Source organism: Dermacentor albipictus, chromosome 1 (genome assembly GCF_038994185.2).
Source record: "Dermacentor albipictus isolate Rhodes 1998 colony chromosome 1, USDA_Dalb.pri_finalv2, whole genome shotgun sequence".
NCBI classification, from domain to species: Eukaryota; Metazoa; Arthropoda; class Arachnida; order Ixodida; family Ixodidae; genus Dermacentor; species Dermacentor albipictus.
The window spans coordinates 467,599,299-467,610,699 of record NC_091821.1 but is presented as its reverse complement, the minus strand read 5'-3'; the positions used below and the strand labels follow the sequence as shown (position 1 = coordinate 467,610,699).

At 45.7% G+C, this 11,401-nt stretch overlaps 1 protein-coding gene across 1 annotated transcript; it reads left to right on the top strand.

Moving 5' to 3' along the window:
- Positions 1–215: 215 nt before the first annotated feature.
- Positions 216–4,295, top strand: LOC139054820 (probable ATP-dependent RNA helicase DDX43). Its single transcript, XM_070532443.1, has 2 exons — positions 216–2,435; positions 4,154–4,295. Exons 1-2 carry the CDS (start codon positions 499–501, stop codon positions 4,161–4,163), a joined length of 1,947 nt encoding a protein of 648 aa, XP_070388544.1. The 5' UTR covers positions 216–498; the 3' UTR covers positions 4,164–4,295.
- The last annotated feature ends 7,106 nt before the right edge of the window (positions 4,296–11,401 follow it).

Genomic DNA, 11,401 nt, shown 5'->3' with positions numbered 1-11,401 from the left:
GATGCTTCATCAGCTCTAAATATTGGTGGCGGCGCGCACAACTGCAAGTGCCCACATTTTGTGAATTGATGTCAATGACGTTGGTCTACTATCCATTCTTTAAACACCTGTCGTCGTGTTGAAAGTAGTCCGTCCGCTGGATGATTGCGTACATGTTACGTATGAGGTGCTGACGAAGGTGATTAGACGGGCGGATGAATACCACTTTTTCTTCGTGGCCTTTTGTCGGCGCGGACCCGCGCACTCAGCACGTGCTGCGTCGGACGGCGCTCTCGTGCAACCACATTCCATTCATTTTGGGCGTCTGCGACTGTGTGTACCTGCTCGCTGTCGTTGAGAAATTTTTTTTTCCTGGAAACATTTCGTTGTCACCAGGTCTGTTTTATATTGAGTGGGCCTATAGTACCTTGCTGGCAGCGGCCAATTGCCCACGAGGCGCACATCTGACGAGCCTCGCACCACAACGTCGTTCGTTCAGAGAACGCTGTATCCCCTGTTATGGACGCCGCTTCGAAGAATGGAGATTACGAGTGGATTGAGGAAGAATACGTTCCTCCACCTTCGCAGCCAACTTCAGGACCCAGGCGTTACGGCGAAGGAGGCAACCTCGGCGCAGCGTCTGGTAGGGGCCGTGGCCGGTGTAACTATGAACGACCCAATGCGCCTCGCCCGGATTCCGAAGTGATCACGGTGCCAGTCAAGGATGTTGCCAGGATCATCGGCAGAGGTGGTTCCCGGATCCGCGAGCTTCAGGATTCAAGTGGTGCGCACATCTGGGTCAAGAAAGACGACGGAGATTACTTTGAAACCAAGATCGAACTCTCGGGCTCTGAAGAGGCGCGTCGCAAAGCTCGCGAGCTCATCGACGCGGTCGTCCATCCGCCGGAAGAGCCAGCATGCACCAGCAAAAGCGAAGAACCGCCGCCTTTGCTTGACTGGGCCAAGCTGCTTGCGAAGAGCGACGAAGAGACGAAGAAGCGCTGGGCCTCCCTCGCACCGATAATTAAAAATTTTTACGTTGAAGATCGTCAGGTTGCGTCCATGTCTGCAGAGGACGCGGCGTCCTTCAGGGCAGCCAACAATAATATAGTTGTCAAGTACTTGGGCCCAGAACATGAGCCTCCACCAGACGTAGCAACTAACCCTGTGGAGACTTTCGAGCAGGCGTTTTCAAACTATCCAGAAATCTTGGACGAGATCTACAAAAACAAGTTCACGAAGCCGTCTCCCATACAGAGCCAGGCCTGGCCAATCCTACTGCAAGGTCAAGACCTCATTGGAATCGCACAGACAGGTACAGGGAAGACTCTGGCATTCCTGCTACCAGCTTTGATTCACATCGACAGCCAGCCTGTTCCGAGAGAGGAGAGGAAAGGTCCTTCGTGCCTGATTCTCGCTCCGACGCGCGAGCTTGCTCAGCAGATTGAGCGGGAAGCAAAGAAATACCACTACCGAGGGATAAAGTGTGTATGCATCTACGGCGGTGGCAGTCGGCGAGAGCAGATACAGACCGTCAACCTTGGCGTGGAAATCGTCATCGCGACGCCCGGCCGCCTGAACGACCTCGTCATGAACAGGATAATCGACCTTAACTTTGTCACTTTCTTGGTCCTGGATGAAGCAGATCGCATGCTGGACATGGGCTTTGAGATACAGATCCGGAAGGTGATGCTGGACATAAGGCCTGACCGGCAGACAGTCATGACAAGTGCCACTTGGCCAGACTGTGTGCGTCGCCTTTCCCAGCAGTACATGAAAAACCCATTCCAGGTGTTCATCGGCTCCTTGGACCTCGCCGCAGTGCACACAGTGACGCAGAAGGTCATCCTCTGCGAGGAAGAGGAGAAGAGGGAGCAGCTTCTGGCCTTCTTCGACTCCATGCAGCCCCAAGACAAAGTGATCGTCTTTGTCGACAGGAAGGCCACTGTGGACCACCTGGCAAGCGACTTTGTCCTGGCTGGCATCAACTGCGATTCCATCCACGGATCCAGAGAGCAGTGCGACCGTGAGCAAGCACTCGATGATCTACGGGATGGCAAGGTGCGCATCTTGATTGCCACCGACGTTGCCGCACGAGGGTTGGACATCAAAGATGTGACACACATCTTTAACTACGACTTCCCTCGCAACGTGGAAGAGTATGTCCATCGCGTGGGTCGCACGGGTCGAGCTGGGCGTACAGGCACAGCCATCACGCTTATAACTCGTGGCAACTGGAGGCAGGCTCGCGAGCTTATCAGCATCTTGGAGGAAGCCAGCCAAGACGTCCCCACTGAGCTCTATTCAATGGCTGAGCGCTTTGATGCTTGGAAGGAACGCCGTGCCGAGGAAGAGCGTAGCTTTGGCATGGACCGCGGTGGCCGAGGCGGCGGTTCCTGGAGAGGAGGCGGCGGCGGCAGCGGTGGAAGTTGGGGTGGTGGCCATCGCAACCGTTGGTGAGGAGACAGTAGCTGTGATATGCTGTTGTCAAGGTTATCTGAATCACCAGTGTTTAAATGTTCATCAGCATCATGTGGCACTCTTCGCACTACCATGCGAAGACTTTATCATTTGCTATGTAAATTTTTATGATTACGTAGTTTTTATGTTTTTAGTTCTTTTATGAATGGCTGACAAGTGAATAAACCGTTGATAAGTCTGCATGCATCTTTTCTTACGCTGAGCATGAAGCCGAGAGAGCACATTGCCCTCCTCCTCTAGACATGTGCAACATAGCCTGCCGGCATTCGCACCTCTAGGTGCCACTTTGCATGTTGCATGTGCTTTCTTAGCGCATTCTGTTTCTTGGTGCATGGAGGAGAGAAAAAGCAGTGTTAAATAAAGGTAAGGTCTGTTCAAGAGGCACTGTCGGCTAGGAATTGAGACACCATGATGCACGCTTGGCAAACTTACGCCAAGGTGGTATGGGCCACGAATACACAGGCATCCATCACATGCAATTCATGTGGCAGTGAGACATTGTAGTCTAGCATAATACAACTGTAGGTTTATAAGAAAGCTTAGTGCAAACACTACACAAGGAGATGGGACACGGCGTCTTGTTCTGTTGCTGCTTTGTGTAGTGTTTGCCGTAAGCCTTATTGTAAACTTGCACTGACTAGCCCATCACTGAATGCATTCTGCAAAACTAAAGGTGTATTTTTGCTTTCTGTTTTACTACAATATCTACTGATTTGGGAAAAGTAGTTTTTCTGTTTTCGCGAACAAGTAAGCTGTTGGTGCCATTGGCATGCTTTGAATGATGTGACTAAAGGTGTTTGTTATTGCCTTAAGCAATTATTGGATGTTGCTTCTCTTTGCCACTGAAATTGCTGCACATTCCATTTCCTTCATTCAAAATGCCTATGCTGCACTTTTATTGTGCATGCGCTGTTGCAAATTGCCATGCTCTGCCACACTTGTGTATGTGCATGCTTACAAAAATTTTTGTCGGGAAATCTCCGATGGCTGATATTGCCATGACTCTGAAGTGTTGGCGTTGTGCTTTAGACACACCAATGTTGCATTGAAGCAGGGCCAGTTGGTTGTAGCTAGCCACATATACAGGATCTGCATAAAAATAAGCGAAAAAGTGAACTGGATTTAGCTCTAATGCACATTTCTGTTGCTGCTACAGCTGTGACCCTCTGGGATAGAGTTACTGGATATGCTACCTTTGGTAGCATATGCAGTAACTCTACCAGTTGATACACCAGCCGCTACCGTGCCTGTCTGGGCGCTTTCTCAAGCCGAAGAAATTTCGACTTTTTCTCCGGCTCTCCCTTTTTCACCTCATATCGAGTGGTGAAAATAACAATTGTGACGATGATCTGTGAAAGCCGCAATAGTGTTTTTGCATCCAGGTAGTCAACCACAAGATTTTACGGAACATGAGATCTGAGAAAAAGCTGAATATCTGCGCTGCCTCGTATTCGCATTCACAACCTCTTCAAGTATATGTGAACACCACTGTTATGTTGGGTTTCACTGGCTACAGGCTGCTTGGAAATTGAAAGTTTTCTGAGGTTCCATGGTTCGTAACCTCTTGTGGCCGAGTGTACACTCGCCGTAGACATAACACTCACATAAACCTCTGGCATGTACATATAATCATTGTGTACATTACGTATACATTATTGGCGAGACAGGCAGGCAGGCAATGAACTTTATTTAGGTTCCGATGAGTGACTCCGGAGCCCCCGAAGGACGAGCCGCTGTGGGCCGCTGCCACGTCGGGACGGGCCTGCAGTGCTTGACCGCCGCTCCGCGAGCCCCCTTGACGGCCCGTAGCTGAGCGGCGAGGTTGGAGCTCTTGAGCGCCTCCTCCCACTCTTCTTCTGTGGTGAGATGCTTAGCAAGAAAAAGAGCTTTGATTTTTGTTTTAGAACTGGGCACGAAAAGGAATTTGTCCACGAAGCTAGCCTCAATAGGCTTCTAACTGGAAGCAGGCAGCCAACTGAAGAGGCAAAACAAGTGCGCAGTTACTGTGCCGAAAAAGCACAAAGATCATCTGCTTCTGCCAGTCTCAGCGTTCCATCATGGCGTTCTAACAACTCACCTCGCGTAACACTATGGACTAAGCTGGCGCATCCCGGAGCGAACAACTATAGCTGCGAGGGCGAGCGACGAGAGAAAGGGGGAGCGGCGAGGAGACAAGGAGAAGGAGAGGCCGGGCGAGGAGGAATGTCGATACTTTTAGTTTTATTAAGGAGGCTTGGTTGTAACACCGTCATCATAGTCATCTTGTTGCTGTCTCACCAAAATGTCGTTCCATCTTAGTCTGTCCATGGTGGGCACTGCGTCATCATAGTCATCGTTGTGCTGTCATGTTCACTGACGGCTTTGGCAAGCAAGTGCAACAACAACGTTTACTCACATCAGGAGCAGTATACATCACATATAGCTGAAGCATAGAAAGATGACTTAACTGCTAATCGCATTACCATCGAGAGTTACCATGAGATGGATTTTTCTTCTTGATATTTTTCAGCTTTTTAGAAGGAATGTTTCTTTTTTTGGGGGGGGATAAGCAGTGAAACAATTTTCGTTGCTTCAAACACTTCCAACTATAAAATCTTACCTTGTCGTTCGCGTGTTTTAGCTTCAGTTGCTTCTGCACCATTGAACCATACATAACTATCTAACATATTCTATCAGCAACCCAAGCTTTGGCGAAGTTCCTGCAAGCAGAATGCCAATGTGGAGCCTTCTCTGTGGATGTTAGACTTGTTATATTCTCTCCTTCAGGGTGTTGAGCACAATGATGATAGAGACTGTTGTATAGGCAGAAATGGCACTGTGAAGTTCCAGGGGCTGCATTCTTGACTGATCACCTTCAGAGACGCTTTCACATTTGAGGGATGAGGCATGCAAGCACCTCTCATTGGACCAACAGGCGCTCTGGCTGCTGGTTTAACCAACTGGAGGTCATTAAAAGTGATATACACAAACATGATTGGTCCAGAATATGGATCCAGAATTCCTACAATGTGTCAGTAAGCTAGAAGAATTAATTGTTGGGCTAGCTGGTCTTGCATAGCTGGACAGCCTTTTTTTCTCTTTCTTGTGTTCTGTGTCCTTTATTGCCTTAATTTACCTGTCGGTAAGAGTTTCATAGAACCAATGACAGTAAACCTGACAAAAAAAAATCATCAGTGTTTGTCAGCATCAAACACAATAATTATCCGTTTGCTCGCATAGACCAGCTTTGACAAAGTGGTCAGAGTGTTCGATTCCAACTCAGACATCCTTTCTCCAACCAACCTTCCAACCCAGAATCCCAAACACCATAAGCTCAGTCCCGCTGAATTATCAGTTTTCAGCTACTCAACCAAGGAATCTGAAGTGGCTCAGAACTCAGCTGACTACTGCTACACTACTCAGTCGCACAAGTGAAGTCCCACTGTGCGAGTTGTATTAGTAAATGACCCTTCTACAATACCAAGAAGTACTCTTAAGAGAAAGGGCTTGGTAGGTCAGAAGAGACACATAAACTAAAGACAGCTGGTAATACATGTACCCCCTTGAAGTTTCTGCACCAGCTCGGTATGATGTCATAGATTTTGACAGTGCCTTCTTGGCCCTCTAGTTAATTATTCATCAATAAAGGCAGACTACATTGTAGTCTAAAAGAGCCGAAGGCTGAACTTCGCGTGTTTTGTGAACAATGACTGAAATATGAAAATATATCTTAACATCATGTCACACTGACGTACTAGCCTTCGGGTTTCAATGTGAAATTAAGTAATAATAGAACTTAAACCGTCATTTTTTCTTTAAGTAGTCAACCTATTACCGCAAAACTAATATACATTAGGTTTTCCAAGAATGATTTATTAGTTTAAACATATTCATTGTTTATTTTTAGTGTCCCTTTCATATGGCACATATTTAGGAAAGGCAGCCACATATAGAGGATAACTTGTGCATAATTCAGTGGGGGGATTGTCTTGCATAGCCTTGAGCCTTGTTAAATTTAACTATGCAGCACAATTTCATTTCAGTGATAAAGTTCTAACAAGCCTTTACACAACCCCTCAATGCACTACTCAGTTTCTAGCACACATTGGCTGGTTTCTACTGTGGTGCTTCTTAGGGTGTGCTGAAAATGTTTTTAAATGTAGATGATCAATGAACTGTTTCTTGGTCCAGATGGCATGGATGTTCAATTTTCTTTAATCAAGCTTCAAGGCATTTTAGAGTGAGCATTAGTAGGAATGAAGACAACTACAGCAGGCTCCACAGATGGCAAACTTAGATATTATATTATTATATAATGCCTAATATAATACCTCAATTATGTTACATTATTGATTCATTATATCTTAATGACTAAAACCTGATTCGGATTACATGGTCATAATACAGTAGGCTTCCATGCTCACCTGCAACTGCATCTGCAGATCACTTTCAAGATACGGCGCTCACCGCTGCGCAAACTACGCAGTTGCTACCAGAGCACAAGCCGCCACTCCCCTCCCTCACACACTGCCTTCCCACTTTTCACCATTGTGCGCAGTTTGGCTCACCATCCCACACTTTCACTCGCACATACAGGATATACAGCATGCGGGCACGATGTTATCGCTCTTGGATACAGTACATCGTGGCGACCACTACGGTAGAGTTGCGCCTGGAGTGCCCATATCATTGCTTTCGCGTGACCCGAGTTCGTGAAGTGAAACGTCATTGTATCTATTTTTTTATCGCTTACTGAATGAACAGCTGCGTCTTATACACTGGTGTGACTTATATACACTTTCTTTTTTTTTTTGTAAAACTGCCATTTTGAGGGGGTGCGAGTTATACACCAGAAAATATAGTAAAATGTTCCTGAAGCCGGGTCTCTCCCAGAGGTATTATGCAGTGTTTCTCACATATTGCCACAGGTTGAGAGAAGAAAAAACAGCAAGGGTAGATGTGAACATTCCAGGAAACATACATCTTCACACCGTATGGGCACATCTTCATGCACAATATCAAGGAAGTGGTAAAGGAGACAGATGTGTAGCTAGCTGACCTGTACCCAGAAGTAAGGAAAGGCTAAAACAAAAGACAAGGGTTTCAGGGAGATAGGCTCTAGAAAACATCTAACTTGTCATAGCCACCTGGTTTGCAGCACTACCTTTGGCTGCGCGCTATAGCTACATTGGCCAACAATGCTGCTGTCATAACAGGTCACATGAACACACACACACTCACGCAAGTTGCACCACTTCTGGAACGGTGCAGGATGCTGCAATGGTATTGAGTGCAAAGGAAATAGTGAGCTTACTATAGCCAAAAGCTTGGACAGCTTGGAATACATTTCTAGCCCCGCTTCCAGTACAAGCACCTTATATGCTGCTTACACCATTTGGACAAGCATAATGAGCTCCTAAAATGCTTACATATATTTCCTGTGAAGCTGTGGCCAAACAGCTTTGTGTTGTCCACCCAGCCACTGTCTACGGTATCCACCTGAGCAGAGGTTTATGGAGCCGCACCAGCGTCATGCAGATCCACTGCAGTGGCAAGTGAGGCAAACAATGGATGCGTCACCACGTGATCAAACATGGCAGCGCTTACGGATCACCATGCAAAGGGTCTGTACTGCACTTCAGCACGCATGAGTGCATGCGTAAAATGTGCATGCAATGTATCTGTTCTTGATGTATGGGCCCATTGCATCCGTCACACAACATATGCTTTGGCCCTTGCGGCAATAAAATCCATAAATCATCACACAATGTATTCTGCGCATACAATAGACATTATAGCGAACACTGTAGAAAAGACCCCGTCATATTCATAATATGTACGCAGCACATCGCCATAATGTTCCTGACGAAGATGCAAGGGATGTCCGAAGGACACGAAAAGTGCGTTCAAATGGTAATGTAAGGGACATCCAAAGGACGCATTCGGCATATCCTTGGGACATCCATGACCTGCTAGTAGATGTTCAGAGGATACCTAATGGACATCATTGCAGTCAACGGAGCATTACTGTGTTTGATACAATGTTAAAATTACTGAAATGCGGCACCCCCAAGCAGCGCTGCCTTTCTTGTGTTGCTGCTGCGCCATGCCTAGCGGGCAAGATATAAGTGGCCACAGTAGTCGTGTTCAAAGAATAAAAAAGATGTGAGTTCGTAACTAATAGGTGTGCTTGGCCTGCTTCTTCGGTGGCTGCGCTTCGAGGGCCAACATGGTTCACATTCACTGAGCCATATGCTATTGTATCAGTGTTCTTGGCCTGACATCACATCAACAAAGCAAGCCATCAAAGTTCTCTGAGATTTCTTCAAGAAAACAGGCTTAGATTCAAGTTTGTAAGTGGGCTCTTTTAACACAAATTAATGTGAAATTAATAGCTGCACCCTACTGCCTATCTTCATCACTACTTCTCATACCCTTGTTTTTAAGGCAAAGGCCTTAGGCAGCTCATAGGACGAAAATGACCATATGGCATTATGGCACCAAAATTCAATGGCACCGAAATTGGGGGTCGTACGCCCGAACTTTGGTGGGAGTTGAACCCACAACCTTTGGTGTTAATTACGGCAAAGTGGATTAAGGCACAGTTCATTAAGATGGAGTTAATTAATGCACTCGAATCCACGACCTGTGATTTCAAAGAAACCTTAGTTAAGGCATATTTAATTAGGATATAGTTAATTAAGGCACTCGTACCCATGACCTTTGGTCGGAGTCAAACCCACTTGGAGATACGGGCAAACCGGCCATATCTCCGAGTTGAACTTCAGTTGACATCGTGAAGGTCGAGAGTCAAACCCACTACCTTTGGTGTTAATTAAGGCAAAGTTAATTAAAATGGAGTGGGCTAAGGCACTCGAACCCAGTTGGAGATGTGGGCAAACAGACGATATTTCCAAGTTGGATTCCACTTGACACTGTGAAGGTAGAGTCAAACCCACGAGCTTTTGTGTTAATAAGCACGAAATTAATAAAGGCACTCGAACCCACGACCCAACATGGAGATGTAAGCAAACCAGCCATATCTCCGAGTTGGATTCCAAGTGACATCGTGAAGGTCGAGAGTCAAACCCATTACCTTTGGTGTTAATTAGGGCCAAGGTAATTAAGGTACATTTAATACAGATAGAGATAATTAAGGGACTCACACAAACAACCTCTGTTGGTAGTCAAACCTGCGGCCTTTGGTGTTAACAGGACAAAGGTAATTAAGGAACAGTTAATTAATGCATAATTAATTAAGGTACTTATTTCAGTACTCACGTATTGGGCAGAAACCAGGAGGCTTATGAAAAGGGCTCTGCTTAAATTAAAGACGACGCAACGAGCTATGGAATGAAGGATGATGAGTGTAACGTTAAGGGATAAGAAAAGAGCAGATCAGGCGAGGGAGCAAATGCGAGTTAATGACATCTTAGGTGAAATCAAGAAAAAGAAATGAGCATAGGCAGGACATGTAATGAAAAGGGAAGATAATCGATGGTCATTAAGGGTTACGGACTGGATTCAAGGGAAGGGGAGCACAGCAGGGGGCGGCAGAGAGTTAGGTGGGCGAATGAGAGTAAGAAGTTTGCAGGGACAACATGGCCGCAATTAGTACATGACCGGGGTAGTTGGAGAAGTACGAGAGAAGCCTTTGCCCTGCAGTGGGCATAACCAGCCTGATGATGATGAATTAAGGTGCTCGAACCCAAGAACTTTTGGGGAGAGAGAAGAAGTGATAGCACGTAGCAACGCATTAGAATGAAAATCTCCAGTAATGTAATGAATTTCTTGTGAGCGCGGAGGCTTTCGCCTTCATCCTCTTTAACACATGACAAGGTGACCATAACTTTTTTTCCTATTCTTCTTCCCTCTGAAAGCAGTAGCAGACTAGAGAACTGTTAGCTCAGGCAAAACTCTGCTTTTCATCAAATTTTTCTGTTCTTTTGTCATCATCAGCTTATTAGGGCGAAAGCCTTAGATGACTCATGGGTCGAAAAATCCAATGTCTGGCATTACGGCACCAAAATTCACAGGGTGTTGAACCCTCGACCTTTGGTGAGAGTCGTACCCATGACCTGTGGCGTTAATTAAGGCAAAGTTACTAAGACCCTGAACCTTTGGTGCGATTCAAACCCACAACCTTTGGTGTTAAGGTGAACTAAGCCATCAATCTATTTATGAGAAAGCATGACTCCGAGGTGAAGTAGAAGCGTCAGCATGACCTGTGGTGCTACTTAAGGCATAATTAATTAAGATGGAGTTAATTAGGGCACTCTTACCCATGACTTTTGGTGGGAGTCGAACCCACTTGTAGATATGGGCGAATGAGCTATATCTCTAAGTTGGATTTGAATTGACATCGTGAAGGTTGAGTTGAACCCACAACCTTTGGTGTTAATTAAGGTACTCAAACCCATGACCCAACATGGAGATATGGGTGAATTGGCCTCTCCAAGTTGGATTCCAATTGACATGGTAAAGGTCAAGAAACCTTTGGTGTTAATTAAGGTGGAGTTAATTAATGCAGTTATTTAAAATACAATTAATTAAGGCACTCAAACCACAGCCTATCGTGGGAGGCAAACTTGCAACCCTTGGTGATAATTGGGGTGGCATTAATTAAGACACCACTAATTAAGGTATAGTTAATTAGGGCATCCAAACGAACAACTTTTGGTGGGAGAAAACAAGTAACAGGAAGTAACGATGCATTCGAATGAAAATGTCAGTTAATGTAATGAATGTCTCGTGAATCTAATAAATAATGAATCTAATAAATGTAAGGCAATGCGTGTGTCCCGTGCTGTCAGAAATACCACCCTCCCTATGTACAATATTAACAACATACCTGTAGAAAATGTTTCATCATACAAATATCCTGGTAACCCCATTACACACAATCTTACCTGGAACATTCATAAAAATTACATTTACAGTAATGCTAATCGCATGCTTGTGT

Bases quoted from the DNA above. Each gene is read 5' to 3' on its own strand.
- LOC139054820 (XM_070532443.1), top strand. From the start codon at position 499: ATGGACGCCGCTTCGAAGAATGGAGATTACGAGTGGATTGAGGAAGAA.